The 21746-nt window shown below is 37.8% G+C and overlaps 1 protein-coding gene across 1 annotated transcript; it reads left to right on the top strand.

The window, feature by feature from the left end:
- Positions 1–384: 384 nt before the first annotated feature.
- Positions 385–15931, top strand: RAB18 (RAB18, member RAS oncogene family). The gene is made up of 7 exons (XM_032234988.1): positions 385–538; positions 3786–3841; positions 7511–7572; positions 9245–9317; positions 10810–10928; positions 11053–11119; positions 13605–15931. The coding sequence occupies exons 1-7, from the start codon at positions 471–473 to the stop codon at positions 13775–13777; spliced, it is 618 nt and encodes a 205-aa protein (XP_032090879.1). The 5' UTR covers positions 385–470; the 3' UTR covers positions 13778–15931.
- The last annotated feature ends 5815 nt before the right edge of the window (positions 15932–21746 follow it).

Raw genomic sequence — 21746 nt, 5'->3', positions numbered from 1 at the left:
TCCTAACTAATAGGTGACGGAATCGTCAGGCGGCAAATCGGTGTATGTACGTAACAACAGGTCTTGCTACAACAGCCTGATGACTCATGGTAAACTGCAGCCAAGCCCTCCTTGAAGCACGCCACCCCGTGACACCCCGGTTGCCACTCCCCCTCCTCCTTTTGCTGCCTGTCTCAACAAGCAAAGTAACCGCTCCCCGGGTGCCTCCCTCCACCCACCCACCCCGCTCAGACACGATATGCGCCTGCGCTACCGGAGCCCCAGACCGGCAGGCGAACCAGGACACAAGACAAGGGGGCGGGGTCATGACCGAGACGCGGAAGGCGTCCTCGACGCGTGCGCACCCCGCAAGGACTTCGGCGTCGCCAAAGGGGCGGATCCCGAGGGGGCGCATGCGCAGAAGACGTGGCAGCTGGCGTAGAGACTGAGGAGGCGCCTCTTGTGCTGGCTGGGTGTCGTTGTTGGTCAGGATGGACGAGGATATTTTGACCACGCTGAAGATCCTCATAATCGGCGAAAGCGGTGTAGGCAAGTCCAGGTGAGCCCTTCTTCCCTTCCCTTCTTCTTCACTCGGGTCGGCTTCGGCCTTCTCTCCCAATGCCGGGGTTTCCTTGCCCCGCCCCGCCTGGGCCCAGTCCGGGCGCCCCTTCGAGCCGAAAGGGCGTTTTCTCTGGGCGGTCGCGGGGAAGGGAAGAAGGGCTCACCTGGAAGAGACCATTTATATTTACTCGACAGAAAGTCCTCTAAGTTTGGTGGGACTCGGCTCTTCACTAAAAGGGTCCTTCGGCGGGGTGGGGGGAGAAGGGGGCAGCGGGGGCGGCGGGGGAAGGGGTGGAGCTCCTTGTGGAAATTGGGGGCGGGTGGGGGAGCAGAGATCTGGGCAACGGGGCACCTGCCTGAAAACCGCGACCCTGACTCTCTTCTCTGCGGCCGTCTTGTCCCCCCTGTGGCTCAGAGAGGAGGGTCGCACTCTGCGAATGCTCAGAGGCCCTGCGCTTTTCGGAGGCCTCTTCATTCTGCTTGACAGCCGGCTGGAAGGCTGAACTTAAATCTCGTGGTTGGGGTTAGGCAGGGTGAACTATCACGATTTGGGGTGGGACCCCCGTTTCCTTTGAGGTTGCCCTGGCCTGACTTCACAGGGGAGTGGTCTTGCCCGTTTGGGGGGATGTGGAGGGGAGAGGGAGGGTTGGCTGTTTGCTCCTGCCTGCTCCTGCTCAGTCCATAGTGCTGACACGAGACTGGTGATTCTTGGATGGCTTACAATAACCTTTGCCTTCCTTGTGATGTGTCTCTTTCGACGTCCTTGGTGTTATTGCTTGTGGTGAAGCCCTGTCTGGTATGACATGGCTTAGTTTTACTGCAACCAGCAGGGCTGTGGATCCAATTATTTTTTAAAGGAAAAATATTTTCTTTAAATATCAGCTACAAATGAAAAACAAGATGTCACAATACAGTGGTGGTATGTTGTTGTTGTTTGTTGCAAAGTTGTGTCCGACCCATCGCGACTCCATAGACAATCTTCCTCCAGGCCTCCTGCACCATCTCTACCATTTCACTGAGTCCATTTAAGCTGACGCAGACAGCTTCAGTGACTCCATCCAGCCACCTCATTCTTTGTCATCCCTTTCTTCTTTTGCCCCCAATCTTTCCCAGCATTAGGCTTTTCTCCAGTAAGTCCTTCCTTCTCATTAGGTGGTGTGTATGGGGTATGAATTCCAGCAGTTAAAGATTATTTCATGTTTCTTTAATTTATTTGGTCACCCGTGGCGAGGTAATAACTCCTAGTTGCTAACAATGTTAAAAATATAAGAGAGAGAGAGAAAAAAAACAACAACCAATAGCTAGAATGTAAACAGATCCACCCATAACAATTAACATAGCCAATGCATTGGCTCAGCCCCACCTCCTGACCTCCAGGCTTGGTGACAGAACCAGTTTTTTAAAGTTCTTCAGAAAGGCTTGTTCTGGAAGCAATAATAAACTCTATAACTAGTTTATCCAATGTTTGTATTAAGTCAAATTGTGATTCAAGATGTTTTGGTTGACTGTCACTATTTGCTAGGCCTGTGGGAGTATTATATGTTCAGTATAGAGTTGGCTATGTGATAAAATAGTTTCTCATACCTAAACCTGCAATTCAGAAATTACACAAGTGAAAGAAAATGGGGGAATACATGTATCCTTGTACACACACATGCACGCGCGCGCACACACACACACAAAGCCCCTCCCATCTCCATTACCCTGATATATTGTAATTTGTTGCAAGTGCTTTGCTGGCAGGCAGAGTTTCTAAATTCTTTTTGGGTTAGATCATCCCCAAGTAGATGACTTTAAAAGTTTACATTTTGCAAGGTATTGTTTATCTGTAAATAAATAATGCAAGGCATACTGCAAGTTTCAGAGCCTCTAGGAAAGTAAGCTGAGACTGTACTAGGAATAAAGTTAAGATGGTTTGTGGAATATTTAATTTCCTTAGCACGAAGGATAAGAGATTGGAAGGGGTGTTCTTTTTTAAATGCAGAGTGTATTTACTTAAACATGAGATGGTGTGTATAGTATAATTGAAAAGTAGAACATGATCTCTTTTTTTGTTCTCCTGTGGCTGAAACCTGGATATTTTACTACAGCAGACTCCCAGTGGGATGAAATAGGCAACATGGTCTTAAGCAACCACTCATGTGATCCTTATTTGTTAGACATGCTGATTTATGGGGATTTTCTAGTCTAAAAGATAAAGTGAGCACTGAATTGCCTATCCCTGGAACAAACTTTGACCAGACGTGTGAATGCCTATTATTGAACACTTCTTTGTGCAGCTGTCCTTCAAGATTGATTTACATAATCTGCACATCCTTTGGTACAGTGAGGTTGTAGAGGCTTTTAAGGCTGTTGAAAGAGTTTACAACTTGGATCAACAAGATGAACTTCCCAGATCACTGGGAATGTATTATTTCTATTCCATGAGTATCTGCAGATATTGTGTTCCTGTGGGTATCTATAAATATACTGTTGACATCTTAAATCTTAACATTCAAGTACTGCTGTAGCTACTGTCTGATAAATAGGCAGTGAAGTTGTTTTAAACTTCACTGCCTATTTTAAAATCAGAAATAGTATAGTCTAATGAGAAAACAAAACATCTGATATGAAGGCATAATTTTAAGCTGAACCAGGCCATAGTAGTAGTACTACTAGAAAAGAAGAAAAGCTCCTCTAGTTAAATAATATATAAGGCTGATGTCTTAGGAATCTTTCTTTTTAGATTGATAAAACACATCTTAAATGCTGAGAATGTGCTGTGTGTACAATTACAAAATGACTGTTTTGATACCTGTGGCCAATCATAAAGTGATCACAATAGGGCCGCCTGATGAGATTGTCTTAGGACATGTTTGCCTCATTTTTTCTATATATTAGCCCTGCCTCCCTTTTCTTTTGATAGAACAGAATACTGGCTATAGTAATCTGATACATTTTTACAAGTAATGGAAAGGGGGGAGGCATTATGGAAAGGAAAGATTATTTACAATGTACTAATTTACTATTTCCTTTTAATTTTTCAAAGCTTAATACAATTCAGGATGGCCTGGCTCCATATGGAGAAGTATACAGGGGAACTGTTTGTAAGGATGTTGGACCTTAGTTTTTGAAAATATTTACATTGAAGGAGAAGGTGTTCTTCATTAAAACTACAATTGCTTAATAGAGTTTTGAATGGGTAATGAATATTTCCAGCAGAATTTGTAAAACCTAATTTCTTTCTCCTCTCTTCCTTTATACAGCCTTTTGTTACGGTTTACAGATAACACATTTGATCCAGAACTTGCTGCAACGATTGGTAAGTTTGTATTGGTTGCATTCGTTTGATCAAATCTAGAATGTGAAACAGTGCTAACATTATTTTGTTGCTTGATAAAAATGGAATCCTTATAATTGAGAATGCTCATCCTGATCCAAGTATAATTGCAACAGAATACTGATTAGCCCCGTTAGATTACAAACTTCTAATAGTTTGTATATTAGACAAATAGGCATCTTACAAAATTTAACTCTTCTAACAGAATAAAGAAATTAAACATGAAGCTGCTGCTCTACTATATAATGATTAATCTTACTCCTGTTTACGGTGATTATTGGCTCTTAAATATATCCATATTATTTGAAATATCTGGATATATAATTGTATCCCATTTTAATTATATCTTGAATAGATCCACACACAAAAAATCAGACTTGATCTAAAACAAGTTCCATTAATTTTGATGTCTATTCTTTGATGTATCAATTCTTAAACCATTAATCTTGATTCCAAAGTACCATGCTATAACTCAAGCCTTGACTTTGCATATATTGATTGAATAGTGCTTGTTTTTTTGCATTCTTTTTTTGTTGTATATTATCTGTATATGTATTTAATATATTTTTATGTTGCTATAAGCTGTTTGCATCCCAAAGAAAGCAAAAATTCAACCACCCCAAAATAAAGGCAAAATCTAATTCTTGATTTGTTTACATGAACCATCTGTGCCTATTTGTCTTTTAAGAGGTTTTTTTAGTATTTAGTCTGATGCTGTGGAAAGTTGGAAGGTATATCTTATAATTTGCTTCACAGAAAGCGGGCATAATGAAACATGGTAAGAGTTTGGTAAAGTATGTACTAATCAGAGAATTCTCCTATGTTTGGAGTATATAAATAAAATGCATTGACTTTATAACTGCTTGGCTTTCAACCTAGGATTATTTAAATTGAACTAATATGTTAAAAGATTTCACAAATTGTATAAATTCTTCAAAAGCATTGGAGAATGTATAAAACTCTTTTGTATTATTAAGCTACAGAGTGACTTGCATGTACATGCATGCAAAAATAGCTCAGAGCAAATCAGCAGGGTAATTATGTAAAAAAGGTGTCTACTTTAATGATTTGGAGTGAGCTATTTCACTTGCACTCCCATATGTTAAAAAGCACCTCTTTTGATTGGTGTGTAGCTCTGCTATTTTATTTTTTTTGCCCTTTTATCTTAATTGTTTGCATAGTAAAAGAGAGTTCGTATGTTATTGGCACTTTAATGTTTACCCTTTCTTGAGGATAAATACATTAAAATACAAGACAGATTTCTATTCTTATTATAATCTTGAAAAAATGTTATCATTAACTAAAGTCCTCTTTAGAGGATGAGCTTTCCTGCCTAGTTCCATAATTTAAGCTACTATTTTACTGTCATTTTATTTTATGTCTTCAAATTAATGTTGACTCCTAGCAATTGTCCCTGCAGTTTCCTTGATAATATTTCAAAAGTGGTTTTCCTTTGCCTTCTTCCTAGTGTGGGATCAAGTTCACACAGCTGGCTTCATGCTTAAAATGAGAGTAGAATTCAGGGTCTCCTGATTTCCAGCCTGGTGCTTTAATCACCACACTAAATTTCCCTGCTTAAAATACTTCTTTATTAAAGCTCTAATATGGTTAATATTTGAATATAGTTAACAAATGAAAATTGTGCTATGATTTTAGAATAGATTGGAACCTTTTCAAATCACTTCAAATTCAGTTTTACAGAATTCATGTTTACTGAAACTATCTGGTTCCAAATTAGGTTGCAGTTTTTTAGATGCGAAGATATGTATGATGAACTCTTAATAAGAACAAAAGGAGGAAGAGGAGATCTGATTCAGATCAGGGAGATGGTTATTATATTTTGAAGGGTCTTCTTCCTAGTAGGTTTGCCACTGTAATTAAATTAATTGGGTAAAGAGCACTGTAAACTTAACTTCTAAAGATGGTATTAATCAGGAGGAAAAACATATTTTCATAAGGTCAATTTGATTTTCTACATTTTTAAATATTAAAGTAACTATTTCTGAAACAATGTAAACAGACCCTTTAAAATTTACTTGCATATTACTTAACAATACAGGGCTAAGAGTAAATTTAACATTTTGAATGGAGTTTATCAATTTACCCCTGCCCATTTAACTTGGAATGACACTGGGTGTTGTACAGTTAAAAGCATAAAAATATAAATTTATAAAATATACTTCAATAAAAGAAGCCAAGTAAAACAACATAAAATAGGTTAAGGGTTAAAAGACGTTAGAAACAAAGAGGGTCCCAAAAGTCTGCAATATTTAAATTTGAAAAGGGGTAGGAAAGTGATGTAAACCAACAGTTGGTGGAGGAATTTCATCACAATCCCATGGCAGAACAGAGTGATGTAACCCTTAGAAGAAAGATTTGGAATGGAAGAATGGATACATTAAACTCCAGGACATATAATGTATAATGCACCGCCGTATTTTGCCTATGGCTTTAAACACCCAAGAGTTCCATGGAAGGTCACTAGAGGTTCCCTGGGAGATCTTGATTTATTTAAAGAAAAGTAGAGACCAAACAAAAAGCTTACAACCTCTTAACACTGTGTTAGCCTGCAGAACCCTGGCAGGAATAGGGATTGCGTGTACATGTGCCACAAGGAGGCAGGCAAAGTGCAAGCTGAGGAGGGGAGCTTGAAGAGAGAGGCTGCTGGGGCCTCCCCATCTGTGGCCCCAAGGCTTTCCTTGCAGGTGCACTGGCCCAGAGGGCTCTGCTCAGGACAGGTGCAGGAGATCCAGGGATGGATTAGGCCGGTGAGTAACAACAGAAAGAGCTACCGATAAAGGTGGGTGTAGGAAAAGATTTGTGTCTGTTGAAGCTTTGGCAATGGAATGCTACAAGTTCGGAAAATATTGAGGAGTCCAAATATTAAGGGGAGGGGGGGTTGGGGATTGCAAGGCATTGGTCCCCGTTCTCCCCCCCCCCCCCATTTTATATCTTCTAATTTTCTGTTACCTTAAACTATATGCCTCTGGTAAAAGTGATAACACACACTGCTGACCATCCACAGTAAGTAATCCACATTTACAAAAAGACTATTTACTTGAATGCAGGCCTATATTTTGCATGAGACAAATGGTGTATAAAGGGCTGTTTTGCTCCCAATAATTGTACTGGTTTTATGTTCTCAGTCATTTTTGAAGAGTTCATAAAATGAAAGGGCCTCACTTTGTTAGATACTTTTTAATGAATGAATTATGCAGCTACAGAGTTGGTTATTTTATTCCTGAGCCATAAGTTCATTAATGAAGCAGCTTCTTACAAAGTTACAAAAAAAGAAGCAGCAGCAGAAGTTAGAAACAGCATGAATCTTGCAAATCATAGATTGTACCTTATGTTACTTGCCCTCCTCAGGCTCCCTCTGTGCCGCTTGCAACTAAAGATTTTTCCAATGCTGCTGCTCTATGGTTTGCTTTTTAGTGCTGAATTTCTTTAAGAAGTTGTGTTTAGTATTGAGTATTATTTGTTATATGTGTTAAAGTACCACTAAAACTCTAGTCTATTCTTCCAAATTACTTCACAATAATAGGGTAATATGATCACTTTCAGAATTGATGCATAACACTGTCTTTTATTCAGCATTTTTCCTACTTCTCAGTATCGTGTTTGAAACAACATTGTGCTTTTGTATTTTAGGTGTTGACTTCAAAGTGAAAACAATCTCAGTTGATGGAAATAAGGCTAAGCTTGCAATTTGGGTACGTCTTAATAACAAAATATAAGACTCCATTAGCTTATATCAAAATTTATAACTGAATATGTTGTCAGTTGATAGCAATACATGTAAGTAATTGTTTGTCTTATTTTGGTAAGTAAGATTTCAAAATACTGGTGAATAAGTATGATGTTTTGTTATGATTTAAACAAAGGGGAAATATTTAAATTTAGAAGGTTTGTATACTTGTAATTATCATATTGCTTTTCAGAATTTGAACGTAATTGCAAGGAATACTTAATATGAATAATTCAAAATACATTTATGTTCTTGGGATACTTTTCATTTTTCTATACTCATGTTATAATGATAGCATAAGGAAAGCAGATTTTAAATGTCTCACATTACACAGAAAAAAAGAATTTGCCATTTGATGCTTTCTAATTAATTAATAGGCAAACAGAGGTTTGTTTGAAGGGCAGATTGAATCATATTTAAAATTTGACCATAAGCCTCATCTGTTTAATAGGGCTGTTGGAGAAAAACAATTGGCAGAAACTTTAAACTGCTGTGAAATACGTGTATGGGGTTAGTTTAATGCTAGGAACTGTTTTGTCAGGGGATGCCATGTGGCATAGCTGCTAGGAAGAGGGCAGGGAAACAACCTGATGAGAATTCAGTGGAGAATGCCACAGCTTCTTCACCTCAGCCCCATGTGTCAGAGTTTGGGTTGCCAAAGGCCAGCCCCAGGGTGCCTTTTTGTTCATTACATTTGGGTAGGAATGCGTTGCACCCTCCTTCACACTCACATCCTTTCCTAGCCTGGTTTCCCAGCATATGCTGAAAAACATTTATGACTATTGCTGCCAACCTCTGTGCTCCTTTCCCATAATGGCCATTCTCTTCCCACTCAACCGGAAGCAAAGGAGCGTAAAGTCTCTATGTCCTCCTGCCCACCTGGAATGGGTGAAGTTGCTGGGGAGAAAATTTAAAGGCAAGTAAGGATGCTTGCTTCAGCCAGAGTAGATCTGTGTTAGCAGCATCTTTCTTGGCCCGGAAGCCAACAAGCCTGACCTGGGCTGTGACGACAGATGGATGAGGAATTAGATGTGTAGCTACCACTCATTGTTCATCCTCCAAGTTCAGAGTTTCACTTCCTTCTTCCTTTATAGTCAGCAATCTGTACTGCCTAGCCATAGTCGGCAATCTGCTGGCTTGCTGCTGGATATCACTCTCCTGCTACATGAGTAATTCTGGCACCAGTTGCAGAAAATTATCTTGAACGTGCATGTGGCCTGTAGGTCACAAATTTAAGTCTTCTACCCTAAAGCATTATCTTAATAATTTGGCAGATTTGTAGATCTATTCTATTATTAGAAATTGATATCACCTCTATGGCATGGACTGACTTTTTTCCTAAACTAATCTAGTGTGCTCGGAATAACTCTTCTTCCACACATAGAACTTAGTGTTGGTGGGCCAAGTGTGGTTATCAGGTGTTTCGATTGTTTATGAAACTGTCTGGCAAATTGCTCTTGAAGAGGCATAGATAAACTGGTTGAATAAAGTCATAACCAGTGTTACGAGCTTATGATACAAGCTGGATGTTCACATTAGATTAACATGTAGTTGACTAGTTTGTAGTTCAAATGTTATACGAACACCAGCTTTTTTAAGGAGGTGAATTCTTTTGAAATTTTTCTGAATTTTTTTAGGACACTGCAGGCCAAGAGCGATTCAGAACACTAACACCCAGCTATTACAGAGGAGCACAAGGAGTTATATTGGGTAAACATGTGATTACTCACTGGTTATCTAAAAATACTCTAATTTGTATTAAAACTTCAGTTTTTAACTCTTTTGCTTTGATGAAATTCTAGCAAAGTATCCATCAACTTTATGATATTTAGTTCTTAACACTGTCAAATTATGAAGTAAATCAATTTATTAAGCGTAGTAAACCAGTCCTATGAGAATTGCTAGAAGGTGATATTTGTAGTCTTTGGCTTATGTCTATATCTGAGACCAGAATTAGTCATAAGTGGGTCATAACACTGGTTTTGTTACCTTTTTTGTGGCAATCGCTAAGGGAACCCCTTTTCCTTAATTGATATTTTTTTGCAGGAAACTAGAAGTAAAAACGGGGGATTGGCAAAAACCACCAAAAACTACAGTGCATGACCATGGGATGCTACAAACGGCTGTAAATATGAGCCAGTTGCCAAGCGCCCAAAATATGATCATGTGACTCCACTCTCCCCCACATCCCTGTTTGTGTGTGTATGTGGGGGGATGTTGGAACTTTGGATTTGGATTGTAAGTTGCTCTGGGGAAGTCCTTCTTAACTTTGAATAGTTGCCAAGATATCAGTTGTTAAGTAAGGACTCCCTGTACTTCATGGTGCATTGTTTCTGATTCTGTTCTTTGTCCTCATCCTGAGGTGGTTCTTTCCTGCAAACTCAAGAAAGGCGTTTCCTTTTTAACAGTAAAGTAGCTGCTGTTGGTTTCAGTTTGACATGAGGGTGATATTATTTCTTCTCAGCAAATTCCTTGCACATAATTCCTTTCTAATTTGCATATCTAAAGAGGGGAACTGGCAAATCACCAGAAGGGTGATGAAATAATTGCTTGCCTGATTGCTATACATTTCATCTGAAGCTACATACTGTATAGATATTTTATGTAATAAGAAAGGCATTGCTGGAATTACATGCCATCTGTACCGTAGTTTCTTCAGAATTGATATTTGGAGGATTTGTGTTCCTCTAAGAATAGTTCTTTTGGGAAGAAAATGTTAGCTCGGTATAAAAAAATTATTGTAAAAGAATTATCAATCTCCTTTCATTTTCTGACTTCTTAGTTTGCTGTGTTCAGATTTGCTGATATAGTAAAAATGTAATAATGAAATAGGGATAGAATGTCTCTCTATAAGTGTATTTGTGTATCTATGTATGGCTTCCTGAGGATTATCCATATATTTGTTAACCACATTTTAGTTTTTTTCATTGAGCCCTGGCAGTTCACAGGATCGTATAACAAACTCATAACAAAATGGATTTTAGTAAAGTTTTTAGTACTAATATCAAATAAAAACATTCAGTATAACTGCTTAGATTTATATAGCTTTGAGTAATGGTTATCTAGATGTTGGTAATGCAATAATTTAAATGGTCTTAAACAGAGGAGAAAGGCAGTAATGTAGTTTGAATTTGAAAATGATTGACTTAATGTTCACATATTTGAATTGTTATGGTAATAACCATGCAAATTTTCCTTTCAGTTTATGATGTCACAAGAAGAGACACATTTACTAAATTGGACAATTGGTTAACTGAATTGGAAACATACTGCACAAGATATGACATAGTTAAAATGCTAGTTGGAAACAAGATAGATAAGGTAAGTTGATTTAAAAATTATCAGTGGCATAGTGTGTGTGTTTGTGTGTGTGTTGTGTGTGTGTGTGTGTGAGAGAGAGAGAGAGAGAGACGGAGATCATTTAATTGTTCTACTTTTCTTATAGGAAAATAGAGAAGTTGACAGAAATGAAGGTCTTAAATTTGCCCGAAAACATTCCATGTTATTTATAGGTGAGTTCTTGAAATGAACTGTGGTAAAACAATTTTCCATCAAAGTCCAGTTTTTACACTACTATCATGGCTGATATATTATCGTTTTGTACAAAAAATGATGATATAGCAGCATAGACTGAACTGTATAAATTAATAGATGAAACATATATAAGTGCCAAGGTATTCAGGAAAGATCCAGATATAGTTTCCATATCCTTATAGCAGGATGCATGATCCTGCTGTCTCTTCCAGGCACAGACATTCTCCTTTCTTCTTACAAAACAATAAGTAATCTGTTTCTGTCCCAAAGGACATTAGACCATGTTGGTTACACCCTGATTAAATGAGATGGATAATTTTCATAAGGTTGAAATTGGATGGAAAACAAAAATATTAAATTATAAAACATGGTAGAAGAATACAAATCTTCTTTAATCATGACTTGCTATGGGAATTTTTTGGCTAAAGTTGATAGCTATTACAAAGTTACGACGTAGTGCCTATTTATAGCAGAATGCTTCAAGTGGTGATAACAGTACAGGTAAGTCGCCATGGTCATAAAATGGGTCGGTCACATGATTGACCTATTTTTACATTTTTTGTGGCAGCCATTAAGTGAATAAAGAGGCCACTATGGTTCTGGGCTCTAGTGAAATGCCCCAGTGAACCGGTGATTTGTTAGTGTTGGGGTCTTGCTGAAAACTCTGGCAGTGGCGGTGTATGGGAAGATTTAGATCATAAAAATATGGTCACATGATTACCAGATGCTGCAAATGACTGTAAATGCAACCGAGTTGTCGAATGTCCAAAGTTCGGTCATCTGACTGTGACGGGGCTGTTCTGACCACTAGAACTTCAAATCCAGGTGATAAGTAGCCCTCGCCTAGGCCTGTTGTAACTTCGAATGGTTGGCTGTAAGTTCAGAAGCACAGATAGTCCTCAACTTACACTTGAGCCCAAAATTTCTGTTGTTAAGTGAGACATTTATTAAATGAGTTTCACCCTGTTTTACGACTTTTGTTACCACAGTTGTTAAGTGAAACTGCAGTTGATAAGTTAGTAACCTGATTGTTTAAATGAAACTGGTTTCCCCATTGGCTTTGCTTGTCAGAAGTTCACAAAAGGGTGACCCTGAAACATTACAGCTGGTCATAAAAATGAGCCAGTTGCCAAACATTTTGATCACCTGACCATGGAGATGCTGCAGTGGTCTTAAAGTGTGATAAATGTCGCAAGTCACTTGTTCCAGTGCCATTAGTAACTGAATGGTCACTAAATGCACTGTTGTAAGTTGAGGACTACTATACTTAGAGCAGTCTCCTGGTTTCATGCAGTGTTCAGCTCTGATCATGCTTGGCCTTAACGTAATGAAAGGTAATCCCCAGTGAAATGACAGAAAGGTTCAGTATTTGAAGTATTAACACTTTTCATGACTTTTATATCCTTTTCTATAACAAACATTTTAACTATTTTTTTGCCTGCCTAATTCATGAGTGTTTTCTAGTAGCCTGGAAATGAGCTCTTGTGATTTAGAAAAAAATCTAAATACGTTCTACTGAAAGCATTTTTGTTAATGGTTTCACTTGCCTGCAGTTTCTTTTAGTTTCACTGATACCTAATTAGAATTCTCTTTAAGTTGTAAAATTAAACTCCCCAGGGCAGAATCTTGCTTATTTCTTCTCAGGTGTCTTGCAAGCGTAGAAGAGTTTCACAAATAATCAGGAAAAGACTAGAAGGCATTACTAAGAAAGAAACTTGCCTTTTAGCTTGTCCTCAGATATTTTCCTCTACAGTACATATTCACTGGAGGGTAATATGAAATTGCTCCCACTGAAGCCAAGTAGTCTAACCTGAATATGTTTCTAAATCTTCAGCAACACAACAAATTAAGCTATGGCCATTGAAAACAGAAACAGTGATAACGATAGAAGTAATTAAATACTTCACTAATTTTCATAAAATTCAACTTGTGTGGTTAGGATTAGGGAGAGAAAGTACAGATTTTTGGTTTTTCATGAAATAAACTTGTCCCCCAGATAGGTTTGTATTTGATTGATTTTTCATATAGTAGTCTCTTCTCTATCAAACAAATAGAGATGGGTAATCTGCAATCTTTATACACTGCTACCGCCCTTTTATATAGGCCTTGAAACCAAAGATATTAGGGCATTAAAATTGAGTTGGAAACTACTAGTTTTCAATCATTTATTCTTCTATTTGCCTTTTAAAATAGACTAAAATGGTTGCATTATGTATTTCAATGTTTTATGACCAGGGTTTGTTGAGTTCCATAGTTTGGAAAAATACATAACTCCCCCCCCTCCATAGGTTTACCCAAAAAGTATGTACATTCCTCCAATACTGGTGCATTTTATTTAATGCTGTAGGTTTATAGGGTGATCTTCTTTCATGTTCTAGAGTTGCAATAATGTAAATGTACAGTGAAGTCTTTTTTTTAACATTACCATAATTTCTTTTCTCTTCCCCACCTTCTCCCTTTTAGAGGCAAGTGCAAAAACATGTGACGGCGTACAATGTGCTTTTGAAGAACTTGTTGAAAAAATAATTCAGACTCCTGGACTGTGGGAAAGTGAAAGCCAAAACAGAGGTGTAAAATTATCGAATGATGAAGAGGGTTATCGGGGTGCCTGCGGTGGCTATTGTTCTGTGTTATAAACTCTTACTACGATTATTTACTTATTTAAGAGGTAGAAATATCCTCTGTACATAACTCATATCTGCTATTTTAGGGACCTTGCAGTTTGCACATATTTGTGTAGGATGGCAGGAAACATTTTCCAGGGGAAATGTATCCTGCAGCTTTTCCAATGGAGAAATGCCATGGATAAGCATGCCAAAATTGCAACGTTCTGGTTTTTTTTTAATATATATATATATACATACACACATACATACACATAGCATCCCATCTTGCTAGGAACATGCACACTCATATTTCATAACTTTATCAAGGAATATTCAGAATACATTTATGTTGACTGTGTACTCTGGTCTCTAACCCAAATCACAGGATTATTTGAGGTACATCTCAAATGATGCAGATAGAAATAAGACTTGCACTTCTTGCTGGCAATTGCTTTTCTTAACTGTTTAATAGCATGATGATACAATCTTTTTTTAGCTGTAAGCAACACCTTTTTTAGCTTGTAACTTGTCTTGGGTGATTGTGAATTGCAAGGGAAGGAAAAGGATAACTTTTTAAATGATCACTGCAATAAGTAGCCATTGGAGTTTTAACCCTGAAAAGCATGGAACGGTACTTTGCACCACAAAGTTCACGCTGCAAATCTATAGGAGAATGCTTTTTTAGTTAAGAGTTTCACAGAGTAGCATTGTGTAAATCACCTTGTTTCTGTGTGTTACCAGTGTGATTTAGACTCAGTAACCCAAAAACTACTGAGCCTTGATGTTTGAAAGCTTTGAATTAAATGGCTGCTGCATTTGCAGCTATTGATTCTAAACCTTAATTGTTGAAAATATCTCCTGGATGTGGGTGTATGTGTAAGGAATATGCTGTTTTGTTGAGGTTTTGCTGTAACAAACAGCCTGTGGCTGGCTTGTTTCAGGGAACTTGTTAATAAAAAAATTTCGGCAGTATTCTTTTCCCCCCTTATGTATGGATGAATTTTGGAAATCCTAATGCAAGGACACTTAATATGCAATACTGGCATCCCCTTCTTACTAAAAATTAATAATCTAGATAAGCAATTTAAATTACTGTGCAATTTCCTGTAAATACAGAAACAGACATGTGTTTATACTTTTTTGTACACTTTAGGCACTGCAAACTATTGTTGATTTTTCAAAGAGTAGACTGCTGTTCCAATTTGAATGCACTTCATTTATAATATTTCAGTTTTTACATTTTTAGAAAACCATGGAAGTTACTGTAATGAAGAATTGCATTTAAAATAACTGAAAGTTTCACATGCATTGTACTAAACATTATATAATGCCACTTGATTTCCATCTCCTTTGCTTAGTAAATTATAGATCAGCAAACGGGGGCATGTTTCTTTGTAATACAGGTAAGGGCAGAACGAAATTTTATTGTTGAAAAGTATGTTTTTTTAACATTGTAATAAAAGTTTGTGCAGCAGAAACTCATCTCATTAAAAAAGTCAGATTATTTGTTTATCTTTCCCCTTCATATTGTTTTGACCCACTTGAAGTTTTGGATTAATTTGAGTAGTATTTTTTTTCTTCAAAATCCCTATTTTCTATCCCAAGGTAACTCAAATTGTGTGTGCAAAAAAGTGAAACCCTTTGAATTATAGATATAATAAAACTTTTTAATATTTTACGCTTTTTTATGCTTTGTCTGGAAAAAAAGAGATGCAAAATCTTTTAAAGCACCAAACTACATACTCTAATCAGTGAATATACAAAACCAATCCACAATTAATTGAAACTTGTCTTAGACACTATCTATAGAAATGGACAAAACTAATCTTTTGGTGGGATGTTACACATGTAGGAATTGCAAAGTCTCACGTACCTCTCTGGAAATTAAGAATAAATGGTTTGATATCATCTATAATTATGCCTAATGCAAAGTTGAAAATGTACTGTTCCTTCCAGCAAATTGCCTATGTCTACTTGATTGGGGAAGAGGTAAGCACAGTTTTTGAGGTAAAAAGTAAGGTAGCCCACATTAACTATCATTTTATCTCTTTCTTTTTTCACGAATGAAGGCAAATGCATGTGTCCCAGGATAATTTCTTCTTCTGATCAATCGTGTGATTGTCATACACTTATTTTCCTTAGTATCGTGTTAAATGAGAGAATCCAATTTCGATAATGTCTTAAATCCATAAGGGAAACCCATACCAGAACTTTTTCTAGAAGGTATACATTCAGGGAAATGGGAGCTGAGGTAATAAAATTATGGCTGAAGCTTTGTACTTGTTTAAAGCACTAATTTTATCTGTTGATCTCTAGAGGCTACATGTAAAAATCACTCCAGGCCTTGCCCATTTTATTGTCAGTGTGCCATTCAGAGGCTGACACAGCCCTTGAACAAACAGAACTCATGCATTGTTGCATAAAGTTGTATTCATTTAAGTTCATTAAGCCTTAATGAGGCATCTTTGAAAGAAGGTTAAAACTGAACCTCTATTGATCACTTTAAAAGTTTGCTCTTTGAAGGAAGACTGGCCTGTTAAGCAAATTCATTGCTTAGATCAATGCCTTTTTGAAAAGTATGGATACCTTTTTAAATTAGCTTAGTTGGTAAGGAAAACCGGGTACAACCAAATGGATGGCTATGTTATATAAATCACTTTGCAAAGTTTTTCAGTCCTCAGTGGTCTTTGATATGTATTTGTTGCAATTGAGCTACTATACTGATTAAAGTATTTCCCTAAAATGGATTCAGTCTAGTTAGTATATTGTTATCTGTTTGAAATAATGGCATGATTTAATACCATGACATATGTAAGGTAGTTTTTCTGGTTGTAATTAACATCTTGAAATATTAAAATTGCTTTCTATGAGAAAGATTTGGTTTTGCAGTGTTTTTTTTCCTTACCAATGTTCACTTGAACCCACTTTTTGAACCAAAATCCATATTCCCAGGAATACTGCATTTACTCTCTTGACAATTAACTATGTACAACTGCAAAATGAACATTTTTGACTTAATAGCCATAAGCAGTAAAATAGTTGTTAGTAGTTGTCCCTTACCTGTGAAGATAGATAAAACTGACTGCATAACAGCAGGTAGCAAATCAGAGAAAATATAGGTATACAATAAGCAGAATGATATAATAAAGCTTTTGCTGGGTAAACATCTGTGAGGAACTACACAAGTGCAATCCAGCACAGCATTTTGATATTCTATGAACAAGTTTGTGTAATGCAAGATTTGATTTTGACAGAATGCTCACTGAAAAATATACTTGCACAAACCCAAACTGTTTACATTTTTCAAAAATAACATAATGTTAATAACCTTAATGTTAAAGTAATCAAGAACCAGAAATGACTAGTACGCATATTGGGGGGGGGGGGGAGACTTTTACCTTTAATAGGGACGCGGTGGCTCAGTGGCTAAGCTGTGATCTTGTCGATCCAAAAGGTTGGCAATTGGACAGTTCAAATCCCAAATCCCTAGTGCTGCATAACGGAGTGAGCTCTGGTTACTTGTCCCAGCTACTCCCAACCTAGCAGCTTGAAAGCAGGTTATAAAGGAGTAGAAAGACAGGGGCCACTTTGGTGGGAAGGTAACAGTGTTCCTTGCACCTTCAGTGTTTAGTCATGCTGGCCACATGACCATGGAGATGTCTTCAGACAGGCTGGCGCTTCAGCTTTGAAACAGATGAGCACTGCCCCCTAGAGTCGGACACGACTAGCCCAGCGATGCCTAACCTTTTTCTAAAGGTGTGCTAAAACTGCACACGCGCTATAGCGTGTGTGCCCACCCACCTGCACATGTATGCATGCCCCCCCCACCTGCGCATGTGTGCATGACCACGTGCGGGGAGGGGATTTTCACCCTCCTCAGGCTTCTGAGGCTTTCCTGAAGCTTGGGGAGTTTGAAAACTGCTTCCCCAGGCTCTCTGGATGGGGGACGCCATTTTCGCCCTCTATGCTTCAAGAAAGCCTCCAGAACTGGCTTCCTGGGAGGAGCCTACTGGTGGAAGCAGCAAAAAATCAGCTGCCTCCGAATTCCTGGCTACGTACCTGATTAGAGGATCTTCCATCTGACGTCTTATCAGGTTTTCTTATCCTTCAGGCAAGAGGGAAAGAAGAAACTGTTTTGCTGGCAAATGCTCTTCGATTTTTGCAGCTTTTGTGCTTGCAAGGAAAGGGGGGCTAGCCCAAGGCAGAACGGCTGTCCGTGCTGGGAACTTCCAACTGCCTTGTGCAGGACAAAGTAGGTCTCTCCCACTCTGCTCTAAGTTTTGTTTGATTTAATCTTATCACGAGCTGAATCCGTTTACTGCGAGGACAATAATTGCTTATCAATATTTTAGCTTCTTCTCTTTTTCTCCTCCGAAAAATTATTTACTCAGAGGCTTTTAAAATGGCGCCGAGCAGGCTGGTTTCTCCGGTAATAACGAACACTTTTTGCTAATTCTCACAAGACTTCAAAAGAATTCAAAACAAAAGAGATAGCTTATCACATGTTTTGGTTTCACAATAGAAGAATTTTACTCCTTCATTAACTTTGCTTATTTGGAAGTTAAATGGTGATGAATCTGTTGAACGGTTTTGTTACAATGTTTACTCACTGAAACTTTTGCCAAGCCTTAAATTTCAAAATAAAAGCCTCTTTACTTAAAGCTGCATATTTAGGCAATAGAGTTTTATTAACTGCAGGCAGACAAATTTTGAAATGGCCTCAAAACCAAATATTAACTTGAAGACGTCACCCTCTACTTTCAGGGGCACATCCTCAGTGCCTGGTACAAAGCTGCAGCCTCCGCTTCCTACGCCCCCTGCTGGGGATGTGTTAACGAAAGAATTTTTTCTGAGTAATCTAAGCGAGGCTTTTAATGCACAGACAATTAAAATGGAAGATAAATTTAGAGATAATAGAGAGGAGAGAAAAGAGGAAATAAAAGAAATGAAAGAAGAAATTAAAAGTGAAATTAAAAGTGAAATAAAAGGACTTAAACAGGAGTTGTATGAGAAATTTGAGGCTAAGGTTGATAAAATTAGAGACGACATGCTGAGTCTTGTAACTGTATTAACAGAACATATTTCTGGAGTGGAAGATACTCTAGAGGTTCTTAATGATGCCAATGCTAACTTGACATTGAAAACAGAGGTGGTGGAACAAAAAGTGGAAAATGCTGAAAAAGAAATTATTATGATACAGTACCGACAAATGGAGTTCGCATTAAGAGTAAGGGGGCTGCGTGAGGAGAAACAGGAGAACCTGAAACAGATCCTATCGGAAGCTTTTGACCGCCTGATGGGAAGACCAGGGACCAACCAAGGCTGGCAAATTGACAAAGCTTACCGCGTTAACTCCTGGCTGGCAAAGCAGAAGCAGCTTCCTCGAGACATCGTTATATATTTTACTACAAGAGAGTTCAGAAATATGGTACTGCAAGCGTCTTATAACACTAAGCTTCAAATTGGCGGTCAAGACCTGGCTGTTTTGAAAGAGATACCACCTCAAATGTTAAGAGCCAGAAGAGACTACGCTTTTTTGGTCGAAGAACTCAGAAATCGTCAGATACAGTATAGATGGGATGCACCATTTGGCATCATATTTACATTTGATAAGCAAAGGTACCGCCTCAACTCTGTATGGAAAGCCCGAGATTTTTATTATAATATATTGAAGGCCGGACACCCTGCACCATCTGGACCTAGAGAAAGACCACAAGAAGGACAGGATAGACAGCAAACTACACAACCACCAGACAAGATAGAGCATCTCTCTTCTCTAGAAGTGCAAGGTGCTATGGAACCAAGACCTAGCCGCATGACTACTAGACGTATGGAGAAACAAGCTAAGAGGCAACAGCATCAACAATCATCGGCCATCGATCAAGGAACTACAACAACAAATCTGGAAGCAGTGGGAGGAGCTAGACCTAAGGTTAAACAGGCCGTGCAGGAAGCTCTAAAAATGCTTCAACCAACCAAAGATGACAACTAAGATTTTAACATGGAATGTCAACGGACTGAACTCTCCACAGAAGAGGAAGAAAATATTTCATTATCTTAAACAGTTTAAGAACGATGTAATTTGTTTGCAAGAAACTCATATCAAGTCAACTGATCAAAAATATTTGATCAACTCAAAACTTGGTCAACATTTTGCAGCTTCTGCTATGGAAAAGAAGAATGGTATAGTTGTATACTTAAGAAAAGATATGAAAGCTGAATTAATAGAAGCAGATCCCTTCGGAAGATATATTGCTTTAGACTTAATCTTAGAAGGGAAAAAGACATTACTTTTGGGAATTTATGCTCCCAATCAACAGCAAGATAGATTCTATAGAAATCTTCATGCTAAATTAGTACAGTGGGACTATAGTTCCTGTATACTATTGGGTGACTGGAATGGAGTGATAGATACTAAGAGAGATAAGAAGATTTCCCGCCTAAATACCAAGATGCGAGCAAAGTTACCCAAATCTTTCTTTGACATTATGGATGATTTTGAATTGAGAGATATCTGGCGAGAAAGAAATGCAGAGGAATATGACTTCACTTTCTTCTCGGACAGGCATCAATCCCTTTCAAGGATCGATTTTATTCTAACCACTAATGATTTGCTTCCTAGGGTCAAGAAAACAAAGATTGCAGCTAGAGTCCTTTCGGACCATAACCCAGTTTGGATGGAGTTGGGAAGGGTAGTGCAGGCAAGAAGGTCTTGGAGACTGAATGAAAATTTATTTAGATATGAAAACTATATTAATGATTGTAAAAAATTACTATCTGAATATTTTGTTTTGAATATGAATAAGGGTACATCTATGGAATTTGTATGGGATGCAAGCAAAGCGTATATGAGAGGAGTTTTGATGAATATAAATAAAACACATAGAAATAAGCAAGGGCTAAAACGAACAGAACTGGAAGAGGAAATTAAGAGAAAAGAGCTGGAGTTAACAAGGAAACCAGACGATACAAAGGTTAAGGAAGCTATTAACATATTAAAATCTCAATTTGACATGTTGATCTCTGACCAGGTAGCTACTAATTTATTATATGCAAAACACAATACTTTTTGTAATGCAAACAAACCTGGCAGATGGTTAGCTTATCAGATTAGGAAAAAAAGGAAAACTCGAAATATATCTAAACTGATTTACAGAGGGAAGGAGGTGTTCCAACAGGAAGAGATTCAAAAGGCTTTCTGGGAATTTTTTACAGAACTGTATAAAGGGGATAAAATTAATGGTTTAGACATAGACAAATATTTAGACAAGGAGAAAATACCTTCAGTTAGAGAAGAACACAGGCAAAAATTGAATCAACCAATAACCTCGGGGGAAATCCTGCAGGTAATTAAGCAATTAAAGCCAGGGAAAGCACCAGGTACAGATGGCTTGACAGCGGTTTACTACAAAAATTTACAGTTAGAAATGGTAGAACCTCTTAGAGAATTATTTAATATGATTCAAACGGAAGGTAAAGTCCCTCCATCTTGGAAGACAGCGTTTATATCTTTGATACCCAAAGAAGATCAAGATACTACTCAACCCAAAAATTATAGACCCATTTCATTACTGAATGTAGATTATAAAATTTTTACTAAAATATTAGCAAATAGGTTAATGTTGGTCATTCAACAATTGATACATACGGACCAAACAGGTTTTATACAAGGGAGACAGATGAAAAGTAATGTCAGATTAATTATTAATGCATTAGAATATTTGGGAAAGAACAACCAGATCCCTGCTGCGTTTATATTTTTGGATGCTGAGAAGGCCTTTGATCGAGTTAACTGGCAATTTCTGCTGAAGATATTGCAAAAAATGCAGATAGGAGATAATTTTTTACAGTCAATTAAAGCAATATACCAACAGCAAACAGCACAAATCATAGTCAATGGAAGTTTAACAGACTCTTTTCAAATTGGAAAAGGTACAAGACAGGGTTGTCCTTTGTCCCCATTATTGTTTATTATAACTTTGGAAGTATTGTTGAATAA

This window comes from Thamnophis elegans, chromosome Z (assembly GCF_009769535.1).
Source record: "Thamnophis elegans isolate rThaEle1 chromosome Z, rThaEle1.pri, whole genome shotgun sequence".
NCBI lineage: Eukaryota > Metazoa > Chordata > Lepidosauria > Squamata > Colubridae > Thamnophis > Thamnophis elegans.
Note: the sequence above shows the minus strand (reverse complement) of the source record. Positions and strands in the feature narration are given on the sequence as shown.